This window comes from Spinacia oleracea, chromosome 4 (genome assembly GCF_020520425.1).
Source record: "Spinacia oleracea cultivar Varoflay chromosome 4, BTI_SOV_V1, whole genome shotgun sequence".
Taxonomy (NCBI): Eukaryota; Viridiplantae; Streptophyta; class Magnoliopsida; order Caryophyllales; family Amaranthaceae; genus Spinacia; species Spinacia oleracea.
Genome location: NC_079490.1, coordinates 89,366,796 through 89,392,646, shown reverse-complemented (window position 1 = coordinate 89,392,646; position 25,851 = coordinate 89,366,796). Strand labels below are relative to the sequence as shown.

General features: G+C 39.4%; 4 protein-coding genes across 4 annotated transcripts; 1 reads left to right on the top strand and 3 right to left on the bottom strand.

Moving 5' to 3' along the window:
* Positions 1 to 7,016: 7,016 nt before the first annotated feature.
* On the bottom strand, positions 7,017 to 7,820 carry LOC130471693 (DNA repair protein XRCC3 homolog). The gene is made up of 2 exons (XM_056841958.1): positions 7,709 to 7,820; positions 7,017 to 7,564 (listed from the first exon to the last, which is right to left on the bottom strand). Exons 1-2 carry the CDS (start codon positions 7,818 to 7,820, stop codon positions 7,017 to 7,019), a joined length of 660 nt encoding a protein of 219 aa, XP_056697936.1.
* A 327-nt stretch (positions 7,821 to 8,147) lies between these two features.
* LOC130460042 (protein FAR1-RELATED SEQUENCE 5-like) lies at positions 8,148 to 12,195 on the bottom strand. The gene is made up of 3 exons (XM_056827694.1): positions 10,317 to 12,195; positions 8,759 to 10,214; positions 8,148 to 8,653 (listed from the first exon to the last, which is right to left on the bottom strand). The coding sequence occupies exons 1-3, from the start codon at positions 11,147 to 11,149 to the stop codon at positions 8,438 to 8,440; spliced, it is 2,505 nt and encodes an 834-aa protein (XP_056683672.1). The 5' UTR covers positions 11,150 to 12,195; the 3' UTR covers positions 8,148 to 8,437.
* A 3,026-nt stretch (positions 12,196 to 15,221) lies between these two features.
* On the top strand, positions 15,222 to 16,001 carry LOC130471692 (uncharacterized). The gene has a single exon (XM_056841957.1). The coding sequence runs from the start codon at positions 15,222 to 15,224 to the stop codon at positions 15,999 to 16,001; it is 780 nt and encodes a 259-aa protein (XP_056697935.1).
* An 8,327-nt stretch (positions 16,002 to 24,328) lies between these two features.
* Positions 24,329 to 25,561, bottom strand: LOC130471691 (uncharacterized). Its single transcript, XM_056841956.1, has 2 exons — positions 24,780 to 25,561; positions 24,329 to 24,674 (listed from the first exon to the last, which is right to left on the bottom strand). Exons 1-2 carry the CDS (start codon positions 25,559 to 25,561, stop codon positions 24,329 to 24,331), a joined length of 1,128 nt encoding a protein of 375 aa, XP_056697934.1.
* Positions 25,562 to 25,851: the final 290 nt, after the last annotated feature.

The following is a 25,851-nucleotide window of genomic DNA, read 5'->3' as shown; positions in this document are numbered from 1 at the left end:
GCATCGTAGATCGCTTACTATCTTGGAAGTTTCAGAAGGTCCTAAACGCTTGATAATGAACCGCATAAATCTCCTCCAATCAATTTTGAATTGCTCCTGTTGAAGTTCCACCGCCAAGTACTTACACCAACGGGGTGTAGATGGTACATCTACAACAAACATGTCCGAAATCCATGTTATATTAGGCTATTTTAAGTGTAACTCGCTAATAATATTAAAACGCCGTTTTAGTAGGAGTTAGCTTACCTTTTCCACATACTCGAATTTTTGATATTTCCTTCATTCTTGACGAACTTGTGACGCCATGAGTTAGCTTACCTCTTCGATTCACCGGTGCCATTCCCACAATAGTTCTTGATGTACTTAAATGTTCAACAAATTGTATTCGTGGTTTGTTTGTAGTTGTTGAATTGCTATTTCATTTTGTATGTCTTATGTATATATATGCACCAATGCACCATATATGGATTTGGAGCACATGTGTTTTCTGGCGGGAAAAGTAGAACTAATTAGGCGTAATTTAGTGTGTTGTTTATCACGTCGTTATGAATTTTTCAGACCAAATTAATAGTTTTGTTGTTAATTACGTAGATAATCGTAGACAAACATGGTTGTATGTAAAGTAGTTTCGTTATATATTGAATAGCGTAGTTTTCCCGCCAGACATTTGCATTGGTAGTCCCAAAAGCTGAAAAGTGGTTGCATTGTAAAATGTGCTATATAGCACTAGCTTCGATACTTTGCAGAAGTGAAGTTTAATGGGTTAAAGATTTAAGTTGTATAATATTATGTATGACTATAATGGGTTAAAGATTTAATTTGTATAACATCAGATCTTTATTTTGTATTTAACTAAAGTGAAATGAATGTCTAAAGTCTTCGTCACTTTAACATGATTTGATTGGGTTCAAGAGTCAAATTAACCTAGACAACCTTGGTAACCAAGATCAGAATGAGATTTGATTCGAGTATTCAAGACCAGATTAACACTTGTAACTCTTGTTTGTTCCTAATCCGTCGATACAATTGGTTCTACTTTGATCGGACCAAATGGCCAACTAAACCTAATCACCCCGTATTGAAACAAACCGTCTAGTGATTCGATTTAAGTGAGTGAAGTGTTTATTGTTTTGTTCAATTGGTTGACCTTTGATCGGAACGAATGTTCACCTAAACCTAATCACCCTGTGTGGAACGACACCATTTAATGAGATTTGATTCGAGTATTCAAGACCAGATTAACACTTGTAACTCTTGTTTGTTCCTAATCCGTCGATACAATTGGTTCTACTTTGATCGGACCAAATGGCCAACTAAACCTAATCACCCCGTATTGAAACAAACCGTCTAGTGATTCGATTTAAGTGAGTGAAGTGTTTATTGTTTTGTTCAATTGGTTGACCTTTGATCGGAACGAATGTTCACCTAAACCTAATCACCTTGTGTGGAACGACACCATTTAATGAGATTTGATTCGAGTATTCAAGACCAGATTAACACTTGTAACTCTTGTTTGTTCCTAATCCGTCGATACAATTGGTTCTACTTTGATCGGACCAAATGGCCAACTAAACCTAATCACCCCGTATTGAAACAAACCGTCTAGTGATTCGATTTAAGTGAGTGAAGTGTTTATTGTTTTGTTCAATTGGTTGACCTTTGATCGGAACGAATGTTCACCTAAACCTAATCACCTTGTGTGGAACGACACCATTTAATGAGATTTGATTCGAGTATTCAAGACCAGATTAACACTTGTAACTCTTGTTTGTTCCTAATCCGTCGATACAATTGGTTCTACTTTGATCGGACCAAATGGCCAACTAAACCTAATCACCCCGTATTGAAACAAACCGTCTAGTGATTCGATTTAAGTGAGTGAAGTGTTTATTGTTTTGTTCAATTGGTTGACCTTTGATCGGAACGAATGTTCACCTAAACCTAATCACCCTGTGTGGAACGACACCATTTAATGAGATTTGATTCGAGTATTCAAGACCAGATTAACACTTGTAACTCTTGTTTGTTCCTAATCCGTCGATACAATTGGTTCTACTTTGATCGGACCAAATGGCCAACTAAACCTAATCACCCCGTATTGAAACAAACCGTCTAGTGATTCGATTTAAGTGAGTGAAGTGTTTATTGTTTTACCTATTTAACCCTTAGTGAACGATAATGGACTTTTAGTTAGAAATTTACACATAATTTATAATCGGGCCTAATACTCACCTAAAATATGTCTTGGCAAGTGAAATTAAACGTATACATACAATTTAAAGTTAACGGTGTCCTTAGCTATGTGTATTTATAATACAATAAAAAACATTAAGACCGAAAAAAATTAAATAAATTTGAATTAAAGTTAAATAAAAAAAGGGAAAGATAATAGTGTAATTAATGTCAACAAAACTACATTTTGCTTTTCTTTTGTGTATAGGAAGAATCAAACGCGTGCCATTCATTGCAAAAAGTGTCTCCGTTTTGAAAATCTGCCAAAAAAAAAAAGAAGCACTCAATCTTCTCATCTCTGTTCACACTCCAAAACCCACCCCAACAAGGTGAACATCCGATATTCGTTCGCCGGAAACATAGGAAAATTCGTCAAGAGTTTCTTTGAGCCAATTGAAATGTAAGTTCTTAATTTGTTTCAACCATTACATAATTGTGTAACCGAAGTATTAAATTCGCCAAAAAGTGAATCCGAGAAGCTATGTTTGAGTGTTGCATGTAGCTATTCCACATTAAAAACCCGGAATTTATTGATTTGTTTGTGTTGCTCCGTTGTTAATGTTTGAATTGTGTGTAATAAAACCCCCAGGGAGGCAGATCCGGCGCATACGCACTACGATTGCATTCTTAAACTAGCGGCGTGCTACAGGGATGACTCCGACGACGATGACTCTAACTCCGGCCAGCCGCACAAGTCCCAATCCACCCAACCTTCTCAACTCTCAGAGGTACAGTATCACTTAACTTGTAATTTTAGATTTATCGTAACTAATTATTGTTAGTAGCGCTTCTCTAATTAGTGTTCCTATAAAAACCTTTGTTAGCTCGAACAAGAAACTGTCGATCCAATTGGACAGTTCGTGGGCAATGAAACTGAGGTATTGTTTGTAAAACCAGTGAGCCTTGAGTATGAATTACATGTTTATCTTTTTTGAATTTTTTTATTCACTATGTGGATTGATTTTAATTTGTAGGATTCTAATTTCATTGATAAGAACACCCAGAAAAGTAGTGGAATTAACAAGTCCGGTGATGATTTCACTAGCAATGAACCAATTTGTATGCAGCCCTTGTTGGGGGTAAGATTGTGTTGAACTGGTGACTAAAAATTATTTATTGGTTAACTTTTGTTTTTCGTTGTATAGTTATACCTTCTTTACCAAAAAAAAAACTCTTGTTTTTTCTGTTATAGGAGTCAAACACAATTAATAGTGTCACTGATGTTCGCGGTGAATTTGAAAACCCCGCATTTGCGGTGAACAATAGTCAACCATTAAATTTCAATTTTGATGATAATTTAACTTTCGAAGATTTCTCACAGGTAATGACTGCATCCCTATATTGATTTGGTTTGATTTATCCATACGAAATATTTAAATCACTTATTAAGAAATAATCACAACACCGCTTGACAACACATTTTATGTTTTGTAGGACAACATATGGAACGACATTAACTATTCCAATCCTGACAACCAATGTGACATACCTTATGAGGCTCCCACGGGCACGAACAGAGGGGTAGGAAACTTTTCATATATTCGTTGCCATTGTTTGTGGGTACAAAGATGATTATCTTTAACCAAACTTTTTGTTGTAGGATATCGAGGGTCAACAAACTAATAATACAATTGAAAGCGATCCAATATTACCCAATGAGGGTAATGCTGCTTCTGGAGTAAACAATGATCTGCCGGTTGAAGAGGGTAAGGTTCAAAACAAGCATGGTCGTCCACGAACGGTTAAAACAGCAACAGTTCAAAAAAAAAAAACGGGTGGTAAATGGGTAAAGGGCGGACCAGGTAGACCACCAAAGGAACAGGGGCCACGAACTAAGGTATTGGTCGTACAACATTATCTGTACTTTGTGTAATTTTTTGATTGACATTATCCTAACTCATTTAAACTATTTTGATTGACATTGTGTTGTAATTTTTGAAATATTTCAGCACACTGCCCTACGGACGTACCCTGGCCTTGTTTGTGACATCCTAACCGAGTTGTGTCCTATAAGGAAGGATTGGGTCATAGCTGCTGGTTTTGGGTCTATTTTGAACCTAAAAATAAGTAAGGTAGATAGATATTTCATTACCTGGTTAGAGAGTAGGTGGGATTGGAAAAGACGAGTGCTTCGCATACGCGATGATTATGAGATAGTGATTGATGAGAGAATGGTTTCTTGGATCACTGGAATTCCTGTAGGGGTTTATAGAATCCCCTTTTTAAATAAGACCGATAAGGAACTTGGAAAATTGTTTAAGGAGTACGTCAGGGAAAAGGATGGAGGAATAGACTATGTCTGGTTGTATAACAAGTGTTTATGGGAGGTTCAGGATGAGATGGTTTTTCTTCGCGATTTCATACTACTGTCATTTGGTTGCTTGTTTTGCATGACCAAATACAACTTCATATCCATCAAATTATTGGCACTACTGAAATCAACATACTTTACAACACCCCGAGACTGGAATTGGTGTGGGTTTCTTTACGACTGGATTGCAGGTCATGAGAAGGAGAAGGGAAGACCATCTTCGATTATTTTAATGGTTAGTGAGGATAGACGTTGTGCGCATCGTCCGTGTTTTTTTTTTTTTTTGTAATTAGTTATTCCTCCCCGCGAATGATAACTACTCCATCTTTTGGCAGATTGCTTACCTGGACAGGTTAAAGTATGGTGTTACTCCGTTGGCTTGGAAAACTGATACACCTAGATTAGGGGCATGGCTACAAGATGATGTCACAAACGCTATTGCACAAGATTTGGGACCGGATGGCGAATATGGCCATGCAGAGGTAAAAACCAATATCTAACTTTTTTGTTGTATTGAACAATATATGTTATTCAGTAGTGATCATTTATACGCCTATTTAGGTTGTACTGAATGTTGAGTATGGGAAACCATACCCCATTGGCAAGCCGTTAGAGCGGACCCCATGGGATGCCCTTGCTGAACGAACACTTCTTAGTAAGAGGACTGGTACACCAATGTTACCCTCTAAAGCGTCAACCAAAGCGGATAGTCGATCAAGGAACGTGGATTATAGATGCCGGGGCAAGAGGAAGAGGAAGGTACGAGTCTTTATTATATTATTGTTTGTTGTAACTGGTTTTTGTTACAACCTACTTCACCGTGATAATTATCACTAAACTACACAGGCCACACTTGAAGGCTCCGTACAACAAAATGCTTATGATACAAGGCGTGGACGAAGTTATAGAGCTGCCAATAAAAACATTGATGACCTTGATGGTCCTCATCAGGACGAGGAATACGCTACGGGGCCTGAAAACAGAAACCTGAATGAGGATGATGGTGTTGAGGAACCTCAAAACAACACGGGTGATGACATTGACAGTGTTGGAGTTGTTGATGGTTACACAACTGGCAGCGATGATGGACTTTCCATGCCAGATGCTTTACAGCATAAAACTGTCATTGAACCAAGAACGTTAAAGATTTCAACTATGATTTTGACCGTGAACAAGTTTCCAAACCAAATGGTGTTTAAAGCTGGTGATATCACGATTGATCGGATCATGCTTCAAACGTCCTTTAAGTCCAAAGGCGAAGTACATGATAATGTATGGGGGTTGCATTTTGTAATTAGTTAATAGGTCTCTGGATTAGTTTTCTCATACTAACATTGTCTTATTGGTTAGGTGATGTCTGCATGGTGCGCGTGTTTGAATGCTGATACGACCTCCGGAGTTGGCATAAGGTCTTACGTGCTTATGCCAGATCTCATGGTAAGCTTATTATGCAAATACATAGTAGTAGACACCCATTAACCTTATATACGAAGTAATGCTATGGATGTTTAAAACGTAGGGTGAATTGTTAGACCTTGAAGAATCAAGTGAGAACTACACAGAAGCTTTGTTAATGAAATCAAAGCAACTACTTGAGGACATCAACTACTACCAGATTGATTTGGGTGCAATACAAAAGGTAAGTAGTCTTATTTTCGCACAGAAATGGTGGTTTACGGCTATTAACTCTATGTTGTGCAATCAGCTTTATGTCCCGATTAAACGCCGAGGACGGTGGGTGGTTGTTAAAGTGGACCGTGTTGCGCATAAGGAGGATCTTAACTCAAATATGTTGAAAATGACTATTTTTGCACCAAGGCAAAAGGTTATGGGTTTAAATGCTAGGGATAAATTCGTATACAAACTGGTACGTACTGCTATTTTCGGGAAACATACTTCCGCCTTAATCTCGTATTAATTCGATAAAACCCAATTGTAACAGGAACGTATGTTTTTGGGTTTTCAATCGCACTTGGGATTAAAAAATGATGAATTGACCTTAAATACTGCCTCTTTTGATCTATGGTCAAATGGACCAAAAGAGAAATGTCGCCAGGACGGGGGTGTACTGTGTATGATCTACCTCTTGTCATCCGTTGAGAACGTGGCAGAGTGGTTGGAGGTAAGACTATTTAATTTACATGTGGAAATAAGTTGTTTTAATTTTTTTTTATTAATCACTACACTAACCGTGTGTTCATTAATTATGACTAGGGCTACGTAGAGGAGGTGAGGGACGTCCGGAATTACATGCTCGGACGGCTAGTTACAAACCCACACAATGAAATCAAAGTGGACGAGCTAATAAGGAAATTGACTGACGGACAATGATGGTTATTGATTTGGTTGTATGGTAGGATTTCATTAACAAAAAATTTAGTAGCGTATTACTCGCAGCATAACTGCGTCTTTTAAACATGTTAAACATTTTCTAATGTTCATTGGTCTTATTGGCACAATTTCTTAGTATCTTTTAACTACAAACACCGACAATCCCCTCTTCAGTGATGTTGAACATACATGCATCTACCTCTAATGATGGTGAAAATGCAATGTTTATAAATCTGTCAATTTGTTGGGTAAACGAATTAAATCTTTTGGACAACATTAGACGAGTGCGTACATTGCGTGTCCATGAGGCGCCCAAAGCCGGACGGACCTTTCTCCCGGACGATATAATGAAATTTTGCGTTGTATCGTGATCAGATGGAAATACGTCAATCACATTGTTAGCCACAACAACGGCAACATGATTGGATGCGGCAATTGTACGTAACCCATAACCAATAGCTTGTATAAGATCCTTTCTTTCGGTTGAGCCAACAACATTGTTTTCAAAATGACCAGTGAACATACTACCTATTGAATCAATAACAACAACGCGGATTGGCATTGATGAATTTTGAGACATTTTAATAAGTTTTACAGTCCATTCTAGCACATCCGGTATTTCATGAGGAGTGTCAACTTGCTTTGTAGTTATGTAATCCAAAGGATTTCCATTTAATGTTTCAAGGTCCCCTAAAACATATGGAACTAATCTACTTAAACGACGTATGGGAAAGGGACCAAGTGAATGGATATATATAGCCGAGGAACAAATACCACCCCTTGAAGGCGGCAATTGACAAGAGAGACTAATTTGAAGGCAAAATTGAGTCTTACCTGATGCATTTTCGCCACACACCTCAGTCACTTCACCGATTGTTATTCCCCCACTCAACATCGAATCGATTTCACTGCATCTCGTTGTGATTTTGTTTACACTAGTAGCCATTCTTTGTGATGTAGTAATCTCTTATAATTACTTTTTCTTTGAAATGGAGGGATTGAACACACCCTTATATTCACCTAGTTCTAACATGTCATTGATGGATCATGTTGTTTCCAATAAATAATATTCATATATTACAAAAAATAAGGGGCTGACTTTTGCATGACATGGGAATGCATTTTTTGACTACAATGACCAAACACATCATGTTTACATTTGGTAAGACTAGTATAATGAAGTCGTTGTTTTTATAATTGTTTCCCAGTGTAATAGATTCGTTGTATGTACATTATTAATTAATATAAATTATACAATAAATAGTATTGTTGCCCACAAATATCACTGGCTTAGCCTCACTGTCACAATGGTTACTCTTTCCTCCTCATTGAGCATATTGTCTACCCGTTGGTTGTGGGTTCGACGCCTAATACAACTCATTTTGTATTTTTTTTTTTTACACTGATAAAGTAATTGAGGTTACATCAATTACATATATAGACATAACGTAAAGTACATAGCAAAAAGGGAGGATTGGATTAAAAAATTCAATTCTTAAAATACCGTTTAAACGAAAATATATCTTTGAAGAAATCAAATTAAATTACATTTACACAAAACATTCACAATCTGGTGCGCCAATCGTTAATATCAAATTCAAATGACTGTGAACAATCCTGAGACAAATGTAATTGGGACGGGTGTGCTTGAGAACTTTGAGAAGGATGTACATTAGAACTTTGTGGGACGTTCTCCGCATATGTACCCCCAACGTGATTCGCGTGTTGTTGCCTAGCACGGTAACTTGGAAGATTTCCAAATGCGTTGCAAATAAGTTCCTACATTGCACAAACAACATTTAAGTAGAAAAGTAAAGTTATATTTCCTAATGAAAACTTGCATATACGATACGAATCACCAAACAAATAAAATATAAATTTTACCTCATTAGCAATAACTTCCTCTTCAGTAACCACTTTTTTGTTCTTAGAATTCCCACCGGCCTTTCCACCAAAAGGAGCATTCCTTTTTGTCTTTGCCCTACCAGTATGCCGTTTGTCAACCGGTGTTTTGATCCTGTTCTCGTCCACGACCGGTTCTACATCCCTTAATCTGGCTCTCTCACCAAATTCTCGTGGACGTAGCCTTCGACGACCAAATACATTTCTCGCATCTGGGTCCCACCAACATATAAGGTCGTCCCCTTTTTCCCCAGTCTTTCGTATTCCGACTACATCCTCCATTTTTAGCCGCACAACATCCATAGCCTCCTTGTACAACCGAAGTGCATCATCATTACGCATAGCTAATTCAGACAAGTAATTATGCCGTTGTGAAAGCTCTTTGGCTTTGCCCAATCTGATAGATTCAAGAGGGTCGAAGTAAGATACTCGAATGCTCTCGTACGACCTAACACACTTCATCCACCGTTGTAGTATGTACTTTTCTGGAACAAATTGAAAATCCTCTACATCCATTGCACGCATTATATGTCTACAAAGTATTCCCGTAAATTCAAACAAGTTACAAGAGCAATGTAAATCACCATTTTCCTTATCCACCCTAACATCATAACTTTTAAACCTTTTCCGCCAAAACGGTGAGGTTAGTTTTTCATCAGCTCTATACAACACCACTGATCCATGACATGAGGTTTTCGTGACATTTGTGTGTGTCAATCCTCTACGCTCTTTAACAACCTCAGCAAACTTCTCACTAGTGTACGTCTTAACCAATACATACTCAACTAAAACACTCTTATCAACATCAATCTTAGCAGGCTTATCAATGTTATCAAAATTATCTTGTTTCTCTTCCTCAGCTTTTATCCTCATACAATATTCATAATTATGAATGAACAAAACTAAACCACAATCTAAGTTCACGTGAGTTTTAAAAAATCTATTCATACCCTCACTCCTTTGTGTAGAAGACATACCTGCCCAAAACTTTCCTCTATTATATGCCGGAGCCCACTGACGCCTGTTATCATACGCGTCCTTCATCCACCCAGGACCCCTTAAACCGTACTCATCCATCACATGACACCAAGCTTCATCGAACTCATCTGGATCAATCAGATCATGTATTGCAGTTCTGATCAGGGTGTCTATTTTCTTCCAATCACTGAGACTACCTAGGTTCTTACTAGCATTCTGGAGCATGTGCCACAAACATAGTCTGTGACGGACGCCCGGGAAGACTAGCTCAATTGCTCTACAAATTGCTTTGTCTTGGTCGGTTAAGATGCCTAGTGGTGCCTTCCCCATACACTTCAGGAATTCTTCAAATACCCAAACAAATGAGGGAGTATTTTCATGGGAAATTAAGGCCGCAGCAAATATAATTGATTTGCCATGATGGTTTACACCAATGAATGGAGCAAATGGAATCCGATACCTAAAACAATATAAATGTATTGGATATTACTTTTTCAAACAAATGGACCAAAGTACAATTACAAAGAATTTAAATCAATAAAAACTTAATTAAAACACGTACCGGTTGCAAGCGAAAGTAGTATCAAAAGTAATAACATCCCCAAAATATTTGCATGTACCCCTACTACGTGCATCCGACCAAAATGCATTCGTAAAAACACCATCATCATCTACTTGTATTGAGCTATAAAACTCGGGATGCAAATCACGTTGTGCCTTAAAGTAAGCATCGAGTCCTGCGGCATCTGCAGCACTAAATCTTGATGAACGACGTTCGACGTTGATTGCGTTCCTCAAGTCTCTATTATTAAATGTAATATTTTCATAACCTCCCTTTTCAATTAGATGCGTACCAAAGTTCTTACTTATGCTAACACCACCCATGTCATTGATCATCGCCCTCTTAAATGTAGTACCGTCTATACATCTATAATTAACCATTTGTCTACTACAGTCAGGATTTAAAGGATGATTGTGTTGCAAGTCACAAGTCAATATAGTAAATAGCCCATCTCTACTTACACCGTAAATATTCATCTTACAACCGGTCACATTAGACCCAACACCTTTTTTCACCCCTCCCTTCTTGCATTTTAATCTAATAAGTTCCATCATATGCGGCTTTGCCTCATACTTTCCCACACCAGACTTAGATACTCCCTTTTCTTTGTACTCTTTTTTCAGCTTATTACTTTTGATAAACATCTCAAATCCTTCTTTGAAGGCATACAACTGACAAAATTCGAAAAACTCATGGCCCGTTGTAAAACACATCCCTACACTAGGGGGGTTAACGATAACTTCTTGTCCATCAGTTATTAATCTATATTGTGAGCTTTCAGGAACATTTTCATTCAGATCAGGGACACTTTCGTTTAGGTCTACCCAAGCCATACAGAACTCCCACGTATATCACTGTTGTACAAAATACGAAAAACGTTTAGGGTTTTATAAAATGCTGCCAAACGTTTAGGGTTTTATAAAATACAACAAACAAACAAATTATATACAACGATTTTAGAATAACCACTTAGTTTAGTGTTTAACCATATAGGATAACATACAACTTAATAACATTCTTAATACTACGTAATTATAGAATGTATGAAATAAACAAAAAAAACACCTTGTTTTCTCCGTCGTGCAGATCTACTTTCTCACCAAAAACAAATTTATCAAATTAACATGAAACTACAATTTTTCATTAACTCATCAATATCTGCCAAACAATCAAGATTCATCAATATCATGAAACTCCAATTTTTCATTAATTCAAACAAATTTAACTACCCAAAAATAAAACATTCATATAGCATTGTTATTTTCAGGAATTAATTAACTACATTTGACAAAAACAATTTAACGAAAAACTTACATTAATTTCGAAGCGAGATTTCGAAGCTGAATTTCGAAGCTTAATAATGTTGTAGCAGCTCTAAACGTTTTGCTAAAAACTTTCCTGTGCGTTTTTGTTTGTGGCAAACTCGATAAAATGGGAGATGATACAACCCCTTCAGCTTTGCCTTTATTTTCTTTGCTGAACCGTTTTCCAGAAAATATTACCGTTGAAGGTTGAATGAGCTTTTTTTTTTAAAGTTGAAGATTGAATTTTTATTTCTTTTTTTTTTAATTATTTTGCTGCTTGGGCGGGATTTGTTTTGGGGAGGAAAGGGGAGGTAATGTTCCCGCTTGAAAACACTAAAGGGCGGTTGATGCCAAATATTTTCCCCCTAAAACCAAATGCATTTCCCCCTAAAACTCAATTAATCCATGCTGATTTGGACCACTAAGATGGCAGTGTACCTGGGCCCCAATTACCCCCAGTGTAACTGTATCATCTCCCACATTCCCGTGGTTTTGCTATTCCTAAACAAAATGTCAGGAGCATATACTTCAGCAGGCACAAAAATTTTACACCCTTCCATCTTCCCCATTCTCGCTTAACTCCTTAACTTCATCTTCTTCTTTAATAAATTTAAGCAGTTACATTTCTAACTATTCATCTCCCGTAGACTCTTTATCTTTAATTACCATCAATCTCCAACTCCCCATTCACCCTTGAATTAGCATCACATCCAATTTCACCTTGAATTCAATCTCACCATCTTCCTACCGTCTTTAGTAGCATCTACTAACAAATTAATTCCCCCCTAAAAATTAATAACTCCTAAAATAATATCGGTTAATTACTATTTGTTTGCATAAACTATCATTGATACTCATCTATTAATATAATCCTAACTCTATTTAGGGTGATGATAAAGGTCGCAAGTTGCGACAACATTTAGTTGTCGCAATCTTACGTGTCATAATTTAATTGGTACATATAGGCGACACGTAGGATATGCGTCAGCGGAATATTTTTACTATCAATGCAATATTTTTACTATGAAAATTTGTAAACCCAAATTCTTATATGAGACTGTCCTCACCATCAACTGATGGTGAGACTAGTTCACACTTGCGAATTTAGGTATGTTACTTCTATACTTTAGACATGTTACTTTTTTTTTTATAATTTTAGAGGAGGTAGTTTTTTTAGTTTAGGTATGTTACTTCTATAGTTTATACATGTTACTTTTTTATACGGAGTAGTTTTAGGGGAGATACCTTCTTAGTTTAGGCATGTTACTTCTATAGTTTAGACATGTTACTTTCTTTTTTTTTTTTTTTTTATAATTTTAGAGGAAGTAATTTTTTTAGTTTAGGTATGTTATTTCTATAGTTTATACATGTTACTTTTTTTTTATACGGAGTAGTTTTAGGGGAGATACCTTCTTAGTTTAGGTATGTTACTTCTATAGTTTAGACATGTTACTTTTTTTTAATAATTTTAGAGGAGGTGTTTTTTTTAGTTTAGGTATGTTACTTCTATAGTTTAGACATGTTACTTTTTTATATATATATAATTTTAGAGGAGGTATTTTTTTAGTTTAGGTATGTTATTTCTATAATTTAGATCTGTTACTTTTTTTTTTTTTTTTTTATAGTTTTAGGGGAGGTACGCTATTGGTTTCGCGCTCGTCACACCATCAAGTTGATGGTGTGACTTGTCTCACAGGAGACGCGCTGATTTGTAAATAAGGTACTCGATATAAAGAAGGAAACAAATTAGAATATTAAGATTTTACTACCTTTTTATTAACATATATAATATGTTATATATTTTAGTTTCCAATTTAAATCATGACACATAAGCATGCCATGTCATCATTGTGACACGGCTTAAAGGTCGCATGTTGCAACCTTTATCATTTTCGCTCTATTTAACATAGTAGCTTCATCATATTCTTACGGGTCGTATTGTATTTCCGCAAGAATCGGTTTGATTGAAGCAAAATCCTTGATAGCTATTACCACTGAAAACAGTGAATTATTTGTAGTGATGCTTTCCAAGCTTTGATCTTTGATCAATCACAATATACACTGATAGTGATACACAATACACGTAGAGATGCTTTCCATTTTCTCAAAAAATGGATGCTTTCCATTTTCTCAAAAAATGGATGGTGGTCCTATATCAACAATTGTGAAAAGCGTGGACGGAATTACTATCATCGGGAGCCAAAAATTCCAATTTTACAGTGAGTCCAATTTTTGGTTTATAGGATTCAAAGTCCAATTTTTTTTTCTTCAATAAATTAATGTGAGTACAATTTCAATTTTATTCAAGGATCTAAAATTTGTTAATGATGCATTGTTTGTCGGCAAGTAACGTGAAGGTGTAACATTGTTTATTGCTTTAATTTCTTTGGTTAATTATTTGTTGAATGATGTCGATTTATTTGGATTAGAATGTAAACAAGGCGAAATATTGAGAAATTTGACGACATTTAACGTAAAGAAGGCGAAATAATGCCAATTGGTAGAAGATACACCCGGTTACACGTAGTTCTACGTGCAACCTGTTCATTTTTTACTTTTAACCCCTCAAAAGCATTTTTTATAGTTTAAAAGCACATATTTACAAATTAAAAGCATTTTTTACAATTTTAAAGCACATTGTTACATATGAAAAACAAAGTTTTGCAAGTAAAAGTATGTGCTTTTAAATCGTTAATGTGCTTTTTAAGTATGTAAATGTGCTTTTAAGCCGTAAAAATATGTGCTTTTAACCCGGTTGCATGTAAAACTACATACAACCGGGTGTACCTTATAATTTGTAAAATAATGCTTAGCTTGTAGTTTGTTCTAAAAACATGGACAACAATTTCAATGGCCAAGTTAAAAAATAATAATAGTATATATATAAAGGGTTTATGAGCTCTTGTGAAATCATCTTTGATCGGGCTGTTACGGAGAGAAGGCCAACGGTAATTGACAACTACAACCACCAAAGCTACACCTTCACTAATCACTGCAACAATGTCATTTAATTTTGTTGGTTTACAGCATTGCCAGCATGCTGATCAATCGTTCATTGTAAGCAATGCAGCCATACATCAGCACAGCAACAACAGCAACAACCACATCAATGCTCTAAAGTCCAAGCAAGCTTCTAGAAGATTTCCTAACTGATTCCCCTTGAAATCAGGAGGTTGTTAGAGCTGCATATTTATGATTCATGTAATGATATCTTGTATGTAATCTGAGATGTACAAACCAAGCATTCCCATTGGTTTAAACACATCACTAGTTGTAGCTAACAAAGCTGTATATATACAGATTGTTCATTGTAATTCATTTTCAACATTCAATAATAAAACATTCTCTCTTTCTCTTAATCTTTTCTAAGACAGAATTCATCCTAGAAGGAGAATTCTGACATGGTATCAGAGCAAGATCAATAGATCCTGCTCAAATTTTTTCCGCAAAATCTCTTTCTATTCTCTGATTAATCAGCCAGCTTGATTCAGATTGTTTCAATCAGCTGATTTGCTTGATCAATTTCTTGAATTGTTCGAGGTTTTTTGTTTTAGTTTGATTCAAATTCTTGAAAATTTACTCAAGAATCTCAAATTTCACTATGCCTGATCAAGAAGAGCCTTCAATCAATCCTAATTCAGCTTACTACCTAAGCAACAATGATCTTAATGCATCCAAGTTAGTCAGCATCATCTTCGATGGAAAATGCTTCAATGACTGGAAAAGGTCTATGATGATAGCACTCTCAGCAAGAAACAAATTATGTTTTGTTGATGGAAGCCTCAACCAACCAGCTTCAAACTCTGCAAATTTCAGAATATGGAACAGGTGCAATGATTTGGTGATTTCCTGGATTTTAGCTTCATTAGAACCTTCTATTGCTAGAAGTGTGTTGTATCTTAAAACAGCTAGAGAGATATGGTTGGATTTAGGGGAAAGATTTTGTCAATCATCAGGACCACAACTTTTCTCAGTACAACAGAAGCTGTATGACTTGAATCAGGAAGATGATGAACATATTTCAAGTTTTTTCACTAAGATTAAGTTGTTATGGGACCAACTTGATGGCCTAGATCCTTTACCATCTTGTGTTTGCACAGGTTGTAACTGCACTCTAACTCAGAAACTTCTGAAGTCTCAACAGGATCAAAGACTTATTCAATTCTTGATGAAATTGAATGAAAAGTATGATCATTCCAAAAGCACCATTCTGATGATGACACCTTTGCCAACAATATCAAGAGCTTATGGACTTCTTCTTCAAGAAGAGCAACAGAAAGAAGTCAACAGCAGTAGAAATCATGGTTTGGAATCTACAATTTTTGCTGCCAGAAAATTCACTGAAAATAAAGCATACAAACCAACAAATTTCATAGTGTAAAAGTGAGATAACTTTTGATGTAGGAATCAAAACTCAGGACAAAGAAAGAGATACACATTGATAATTTCCCAGCTAAATTCAATCGCAAGTTGCCGATTCTAATAAGAAAGGTATTTCAATCAAGTCTTAAATAAGTTCAGTTATGATCAAGGCGGAAAAAAAATATATTCTCAGTATCATTTCACTGGTTTTAGACTAGAGCATTGTTCTTTTCACTTTTTCAGGAAGATTAAGTTCATATTAGGGCAACAATGAAAGTAGGTCACCTTGATTTTGACCTGAACACGAACTGTTGTAGTATAGCACCAACTCTAAAAAAACAAGCCTATCCCTAAATAAAGCTACTACAACCCCAAAGCGAAGCCAAAAACAACTCATAACAAACTCTCTCATATTTTTAAGTGGTTCGCTTCATTTAGAGTGTAGTTGAATTCAATTTGGATATAGGGTATTTCCCCTGTTTTTAATGTGGTTTGGTAGTGTGTCAACTAATTTAACAATCAGAAATTTGTTTTACAATTGTTTATGGATATAAGGTCTTGACTTTATTTCAAATATCACATTGTTCAAGAGTGTGGAATGATGCATTTCATGCAACAAATTGCAAATCAAATATTGATGCGAACCAATACTGCAAAAAATGCCAAGCAGTCCAAAGTTCCCCATCGATAAGTGAAGTTGGAGAACACAACTAGCTAACAATACCAAAACTAAATAGCAACCTACACAATTTCAAATGTTATTTTTTTTAAAAGCATAATTACTAATAATACGTAATGGTTTTAACTTTACCTACGATAACTTTCGCATGTATTTTTTGGGGGAAAAATGAAAAAAAAAAACTACAAATTCCTAATTACATACTAATTATTACCAATACCTATTCCCATACGATGAACCAACATTTAACCAACCCGTTCATCGAACGGGACTAAAACTAGATATAAGTTAAAGTAACAACCCAACCACTTAACCAAATAATTCCAAAATATCCCCAAAAGACCACCCAGCCCTAAAACATTAACGAAACTAACAAACTACACTTGTTGTTGTTGTTGTTGTTGTTGTTGTTGTTGTTGTCGTCCTTGACCATTCTTCATCACAATAGAACCTGTTCCGGTGTTGAAACAATGGGCTTCGGACGAAGGCCCTATTCGTTGGTGTGGAAGATCTAGCTTGCTTGTGAGAGTTGTGTCCGAATTTACCTGCACAATGAGCAATATAACTGGCCTCGGGGGTGTTCCGAGGAAAGCCCCTCCGATGCCTAAGTAAGAACAATGCTCGGATTCTAGAGAGAGTTCTCTAGAGAGTAGTCTTAAGGCAATAAATTTGACGTACCTTGAGGTGTGAGCCTTGGCGGCCTATTTATAGTGTTTGTGTAGTAAATGCCCCATAGGTCATTTATTACTCGTTGGGCCTTGGGCCTTGTTGGTGGCTGAATAACCTTTAGAGGGGTAAATGACTGTTTATGTTGTTGCTTTGAGGCCATTGGGCTTTTGGATTGCTGGCCCAATTGGTTTCCAATTGGGAGCCCAAACAACATGCCCCCAGACCCGGTCCATTTAGAATTAAATGGGTGGGTTTCCACGTATCAGAAGTCCAAAAGTTCCATCTCTTTATTCAAAAAGAGGCGTTTTGAATCCATGCACTAATGACAGATGTCGAAAGTCTCTTCGGATGTGCTTTGATCGTGTGGAGTGGAATGAAAGTGGAAGTTAGGCGGTTTTCTAGGTTGTCACCTATAAATACTCGACCCAACTCGCCATTTCAAACTTTACTCATCTCAATCTCTCAAAATTCTACAGAATTCCGGTGATTTCTTCTTGTGAATTTCTTCAGATCTTTACAAATTCACTAGGAATTTACTTCGGGACTTTGCTCCGTTTGACTTGTCGGCAATTTCCGCTTCGGGGAAGGTAATTTGTTTGCAGTTTTTCTTACTTTTGGCATTACCCTGCTCTTTGCTCTTCGGTATCTAGATTTAGGGTTTTTACCATGGCTGGGGTAGATGGAAGAAGAAGTCTGCAGTGGTATCCTCTTCAAGTGAAGGAGAGGAAGATAGGGTTTCTTTGGAGAGGCCGAGAGAAGCTTCTCTCGAGGTTGTTGCTGGAGAGCGTTCGGGGGAGGAGGTTCGCGCTGAATCGAGCCAAGGGACTGGCATTACTGGTCACTTTCATATTCGTCCCCTCTTTCCAAGACGTTGGGAGGAGGCGGATCCCAAAGGGAGACTTGCACCTATCTTTAGCGATAAATCTGAGATTGTCTGTCCGGTAGGCAGAGCTGTTGATGGGGACTGGTTGGTGAGGGCGAGGCAAGATCATTACCATCGTTTGGCCGAGGACCTGTACGACATCCAGTATGCTTTGGGCTATTGATGTGAGCTTCCTGTTCAGAAGCTTGCGAGGGTGACTCGCCCTCCTCCAGGCTTCATTGTTGTGTATACTCACCACTTCGACTAGGGGCTTCAGTTCTTATGGATCCCTTCATCGCTCGTGTTCTGGTTGAGTATAACATTTCGCTTGCTCAGTTGACGCCCAAATCTATGCGACATATCATTGGGTACCGCTGGATGTGCGACTACCTCGGTTATCCGCCGTCCCTTCGGGTCTTTAAGGAGATGCACGAGCTTGTCAGGAACGCAAATGCTGGTCATGGCTGGTGGACCATAATTAACAAGAAGTCTCGGAAGGGCGGGGTTTCTTATTTGACAGCGTTCCCTTATGTATCCTCGGTCCACAAGTGGAAGGGGCAGTGGCTTCAGTTTCGGGTGCCTGTTGATCCGAAGCACCCAAACTATTACTCGCCTCCGAAGTGGTTCGTGAAGGTGGACCAAGAAATATCGAGGATTGGCCTATCAACCCGCGAAATACGTACCACACTGTCCTGCTGGAGTGGTTCTGAGCGAGAACGTCTAGGGAACCTGAGTTTTGGCTTTCGAACTTGCACTACATCACTCGGGAGGTCATCCTCGCTGCCGCTGGTCTCAGTAGGATCTACGACAGGGGTGAGAATTTTTGTGCTGAGATCGTGTTTCGGCTGAGGTATTTTCCTCCCTATTTATAGTGCCTTAGATCTGATTTTTCTTGTTTTTCTTTTGGTGCAGAGGAAGGTGAAGCTGCTATTAAACCGAGAATACTCGACTACAAGAAGGAGGGCAACGAGATTCTTCAGCGTTGTCCGCCATACGATTTTGTCAAGGGTAACCCTCGTCAGCCGAAGTTAGAGAATCACCAATTCTCGTAGCACGCCCTCGCACATCTTCAAGACGTTCAGGCTGACCCTTGGGACTCTAACAACCCTGGAGAGGTGGTTCCTTTGTAGACCGTTCTTCCCGAATTGGTAACTACTTATAATCCGATAACGTTTTTCAATTTAGCCTTATCTTCGGCTCCGTGCTCCTTTATTTCTTGTGTCAGGGCTCAGACCTCTGTTTTACTTTGTATTTCAGGGGCCCGAGGTGACAGTTGCTGCTCCTATCATCTCGTCTTCTTCGTCTCCTCCTTCTCTCGCCGCGCCTGAAGTAACTAGTGCTTTCTTTTTATTTTTGACACTTGGTCTTTTTATCGACTAGTTCTGATTCCCTGCTTTTTTTTGCGTTTTTAGGAGAAAATGAAGCCAAGGAAGAGGAAGATTTCTAAGGAGAAATCTCCTTCAAAACCGAGGATGAAGGTTTCTAAATCTTCTGGGAAGGTAACGCCTAGTCCCGAGGTCCTTGAGTTCATGAGACAACGCCCTCCCATTTCTGAGGCATTGATTCGACAAGTTGTTGTTGAGGATCTGAGCCTTGCTGAAGCGGGTGAACGCTACCTTGCTCGACAGATGGGTCCACCCAAAGATCTTCGTCGTCTCATCCTTCTTCCTAGACGAAAGCTGAAAAGTGCCGTAGCTTCGGTTGCGAGCTAACCAGTGGATCAACCTCTTGTCAAGGAGACTCCCATACCTTCGCCTCTGAAGCCGATTAATGCTGACGAGGTGTGGGTCAAGGATGTTACTCATGAGGAGGTTCCTAAGGCGACTGAAGTGCCTTTGGTTCCTTTCGAGGTTGTTGTTCTCGAGGGGGGAATGTGTCTGCTGCGAATCCGGAGACCCCTTCGAAGGTTTTCATTGACCTTTTGGCCATGGAGACCGAAGTGGTTGTTGCTGCTGAGGAGAAGACGAGGGACGTTCTGCAAGGCGTGGCTGAGGAAGAGGGTACTGATCCGAGGCGTCCCTTTAAGAGACCTCGGGAGACTTTGGGTTCAACTTCCACTTCTACTTTGGTATGTTTGGTCCATGTTGATCCCTGCTCCGACGTTCCTTTGAGGAGGGTGCCTGCCGCGGTTCACGAGAACATGGCCCATTATGCCCGTCCTTGTTCCTGGGCGAGGATCCTTCTGCTCATGCGAGGTCGTTGGTGGGCCCTGCAGCAGCTCGGGAGAACATGCTCTGAGCGATCCCGCAGTTCAGGGTACCGGGGGAGGAGGAGAGGCATCCTACCCACATGGCCCAGTACCATTTGAATGAGGTAAGTGAAAATCTTGTTTTCTCCGTTCATTCCTTTTCATGTTTGCTTTGTTGTATGTCCTTCGGATCTCCCTTTAATTTGTTTATTCTTTTCTTTTCTAGGCCACCTTCTGGGCCTCTTTCTCGGCCGAGTTTCAATTTCATGATGAGGGGCGGCTTCAGAGGTTCGAGGAGATCTATGCTCATGATATCCCCAACCTCGATGAGAAGGACAACTTCCTCGTTTCTGAGCTTGAAGCGGTTAAGCAAATGGTTGCTGATTTTACCTACGAGGGAGGGATTGAGGCCGAGAATATTGGTACCGAGGTTGGAAGGCTTCTTGTCCGAATGACGGCTGACTCAGAGAAGTTTCGTTCTCTTGAGAAGGAGAAAGTCGAGCACAAGGCCAACTTCGAAGCCAAGCTGAGGGAGAAGGAGGATATCATCGCAAGGCTGGTGGAGAGCCAAGAATTTGTTGACACAACTGTTGCTCGGGTTCATGTGCTGGAGGATAATATTCGGATTTTGAAAGCCGAAGTTCGTAAGCTTGAAAAGGAAAAGGCCCAAATGTACACTGCTGAGCAATGTCAAGATCAGTACTGGGATGGGCTCTGTGCCGCTCGTCGTATGTTCGCTAAGACATGCCAAACTTCCCTTATGCTGAGAAGGTGCCTAAGTGGCTCAAGGCTCAGGATCATGAGGTCGAGTGCCAAGCCAACCGAGATGAAGCTGCGCAGGAGCATGAGCAAGCTGCCAAGGAGCAGCAGACTCGAAAGGCTGCTTTTGAGGGTGACACTAATGTGGGCACCTCTTCGAAAGCTACCCTTCAGGGGCCTGGCTGTGGTGTCCCTTAGTAACTCGGGCTGTCGTCTTCCTTAGAGTCGGTTGGTTCCAGTTGAGGACTTCCGAATTTGCGCTTAAATCTCTTCTATTTTTGGCTTCAGCTCTGCGATGTACTTAATAACTTTAGCTTATTTTTGCTTTCTTGTACTTCGGTAGACTGTAATCATCTGTTGATGGCTGCCGATTTTAGCTTTAAACTTATTTTCTTTTCAATTTTTGAGGATTCCTCGGGTGGTTCCGAGCTTGTTGATGTAATATTATTTTCCCCCAGATATTGAATGGAAAATGGTTTCGATTGCTAATTGTGACCGCTTTTGTCTATCTTTGCCTTTGTTTATCTTTTGAGCTTCAGTGTCTTCGGTTTTTCCGAAATTTCTTCAAATCCAAAGGTCTGTTTACCCGAGTTCTTCAAATCCGAAGATTTGTTCAGAAACTTGTCTTTGTTTCAAGTTCTTCAAATCCGAAGATTTGTTCAGAAACTTGTCTTTGGTCAAGTTCTTCAAATCCAAAGATTTGTTCAGAGACTTGTCTTTGGTCAAGTTCTTCAAATCCGAAGATTTGTTCAGAGACTTGTCTTGAAGGAAATAGTGCCCTTGGTCCAAGTATGCATATAATATTAAGTCTAATAAATGAGGTTCAATATTAATTAACAAGTTAATAATTCAGTGAGATCAAGTGAGCTGAATGTCTAGCTAGAGGCCGCTTCAATTCAAGTGGAATTAATTATATTAATCCACAGCTTACTCTTGACTGAACCCGTAGGGTCACACAAATAGTACATAAACGGATCAAGTATTTAATGGCATTAAATACTCCATCTATGGATATTCGGAATCGACGGATCTTGGTTTCAGTGGGAGCTGAGATCGTCACAAGCAAGAAATGAATACTCCGGAAACGATGATATTGCCGGAAACGGAAATATGGATCGTATCGGAAATATAAATATTATCCAAGTCGTAGATGTTGCCGGAAACGGAAACATGGTACGTATTGGAAAATATTAATGGAAATGGAAATATTGCCGGAATCGGAAATATTGCCGGAAACGGAAATATTGTCTGAATCGGAAATATTATCGGAATCGGAAAATAATTCCGGAAACGGAAATATTAAATATTTGTTCGAAACGGAAATTAATTCCGGAATCGGAAATGTTAAATATTGTTCGTATCGGAAATGAAATCCGGAATCGGGAAATTAATCGGAAGCGCGTCGTACGAATTAGCATCAGACGAGCTTGCTAGACGAAGGCCCAACACGAAGCCAGGCCCACGTCCAGCAAGAGAAACGCGCACCACAACGCACCAGCCAAGGCTGCGCCAGGCCCACCGCAAGGCAGGCCCAGCGCGCGCCCAAGGCTGCGGCAGCGTGTGGGCTTCGTGGCAGTGGGCTGCGAGTGCTCGTGGGCTGCGCGCGCGCGCATGGCGCCCCTCGTGGGCTGCTGTGCGTGCGTGTGTGTGTGTTTGTGTTCACATACGAAACCTAAAGCGTATAGGATTCATTTAATGATTAAATTCCTAATCCTAAAAGATAAATTAATTAAATAAGAGTTCTACTAGGATTCTAATTTAATTAATTCGTATCCTAGTAGGATTCCAATTCTCTTTCCATACCCCTATAAATATGTGGCATGGGTTCACAATTTACAACGAGTTTTGAAGTATTCAAAGTGATTTTTGAGAGCGAAAATTCAGTCACATTTTTGCACATAATTGCCGAAAATTATAGTACCTTAAGGGAGATTCTAGTTGGTCAATCTTAAGGCGGATCCGGACGTGCTGTGGACTATCTACGGAGGGACGACACTTGGAGTCCTAAAGACTTGTTCTTGTTCGGTTCGGGCGCAGCTAGGGAGGGCACGCTACAAAGTGTATGCATCTGAATTATGCTAAATGATTATGTGTAAATAATATGTTTCCTGGCTTTATGGTTTTTCCGCATGATTTATGTTTATTCATATGTATCATAACCTAACATGTCTTTGGTCAAGTTCTTCAAATCCGAAGATTTGTTCAGAGACTTGTTTTGTTTTGAGTTCTTCAAATCCGTAGATTTGTTCAGAGACTCGTATGTTCTTCCAATTTCTTGTGGTTCGGGAACTTAGGCAAGAAATCGCTTGTCTAAGGATATAAGTGCCAGGTCTCTTTTCGGAGTGGATGATGCCGGGTCCTTCCCAAGTTGCCGACAGCTTTCCGTGGATCCTCCCTTTCTGAACAGTTGCAGCGTTCCTGAGCACTAAGTCTCCGACCTTTAGAGGTATGGCGTTGACCCTTCGGTTGTAGTGCTTGCTGACTCTTTGCAAGTAGGCTGCGTTCAGAGTTCTGGCATCGCCCCGAGCTTCATCCAGTAGGTCTAGTGCTTCAGACAGAAGTTGGTCGTTGCTTTCTCCATGGATTCCATTGTACTTGTTGTATGACTGGATCCGTAAGCTTTCTGTTCCAATCTCTACAGGAATGACAGCCTCGACACCGTATATCGGTGGTCCGGAGGGACCAAAGTGTTCCTGGTAGCTCCTCTTTCTCGGTCTTCCACTCTCTTCTTGAGTGCATTGAGGATCAGCTTGTTCGCGGCTTCGGCTTGTCTGTTGCTTTGAGGGTGGCATACTGCCGAGTAAGCTAGATGGATACCAAACTGCTTGCACCAACTCTGTAGCGGGGTGTATCAAACTGTTTCCCGTGGTCGAAGACCATTAGCCTCGGTATGCCAAACCTTGTGATGATGTTATGCCAGAAGAATTTATGGACTTGAGTTTCTATGATGGCAGAAACTGCTTCGGCTTCAATCCACTTGCTGAAGTAATCAACTCCTACGATCAACCACTTCTTCTGGTTCACAGCCGAGGGAAATGGACCGATGATGTCCAATCCCCATTCTTCAAATGGTAAGAGGTAGAGTGTTGATTGTAGGGTTTGAGCTAGTTGGTGGATAGCCGATGCGAATTTCTGGCACTTCTCACACTTCCTCGTCATTGTCTTTGCTTCGGAAACCATGGTGGGCCACTAGTATCCGGTTCCGATTGCCTTATGTGCCAAAGACCTACCTCCAATGTGGTTTCCGCATATGCCTAGGTGGATTTCTCTCAGAATGTAGTCGACGTCGGTTGGTCCGACACACTTCAGCAGTGGAGCTGAAAATGACCTTCTCATGAGCTCTCCATTGGCATCGATGATGAACCATTTTTTGAACTTTTTCAACTTTCTTGCTTGCACCTTATCTTCGGGAAGTTCCCCCCTCTCTTTATATACTATGACTGCGTCCATCCAACTAGGCCCGGGGTGCAGATTGCATACTATGGGAGGTGGTAGATCGATGCTTCTTTTTAGGTACACTTCCACATGTACTGCCCTGTTCAGGTCGATAAGCGTTGAGCTTGCAAGTTTCGACAGTGCGTCAGCTTGTGTATTCTGACCTCGTGGAATGAGGATGACTTCGAAGGATCTTAACTTTGACGTTAAGGATTTAATTTTTGCTAGATAATCTGTCATGCTTGGCAATTTGGCCTCATATTCCCCTCGGATCTTGTTGGCTACAAGTTGTGAATCAGTTTTGAGGCAAACATGTTTGGCTTCCAGAGACAGGCAAAGCTCTATCCCTGTGATTGCAGCCTCATATTTGGCCTCATTGTTGGTTTCTTTAAAACCAAAATTCAAGGCATACTCTATGATTTTTCCTGTTGGAGGTATCAGTACAACCCCGGCTCCTGAGCCGTTGACTATGGAAGATCCGTCAGTGTAGACCTCCGAAGTTCTCTTCGTGTTATCCAACATCTCTTGGTACGAGCATTCGGCCAAGAAGTCAGCGAGTGCCTGCGCCTTAATGGTTATCCTTGGGTGATACTTGATGCTGAACTCTGAAAGTTCAAAAGCCCAAGCAGCCAATCTTCCCAATCTCTCTATTTTGTCTAGCAATTTTTCTAGTGGTTGGTCGGTTAATACCACGATCTGATGAGAGTCGAAGAAGGGTCTCAGTTTTCGTGCAGCTACCACCACTACATAGGCTACTTTCTCAATAAGTGGGTACCGAGTTTCGGCGCCTGTTAGAGTTCGACTGGTAAAATAGATTGGATGTTGCGTCTTTTCTTCTTCCCGAAGGAGTATTGCACTTACAGTCCCTGGACTAACTGCGACATATAAGTATAGGGTTTCCCACTCTTTTGGTCTGGCCAGTGTCGGCAGTTGTGCTAGGTGGGCCCTAAGCTGTTGGAATGCATCTCTTTGCTCTTGTGTTTGCATCGGTCCCCATCTTGCTCACCATGAATCCGAGGAATTTCCCTGATTTCACCCCGAAGACACACTTCTTCGGATTCAGCTTCATTTTATACTTCCTCAGATTGCCGAAGGTTTCGGCTAGGTGTTTGATGTGATCTTCTTCTTTGACGCTTTTCACTATGGAATCGTCCACATAAACCTCGAAGTTCCTTCCCTTCTGATCGGCGTATCAACTAGCCTTTTGTAGGTTGCTCCAGCATTTTTCAGCCCGAAGGTATCATTCTATAGTTGAACACTCCTACACTTGTGATAAA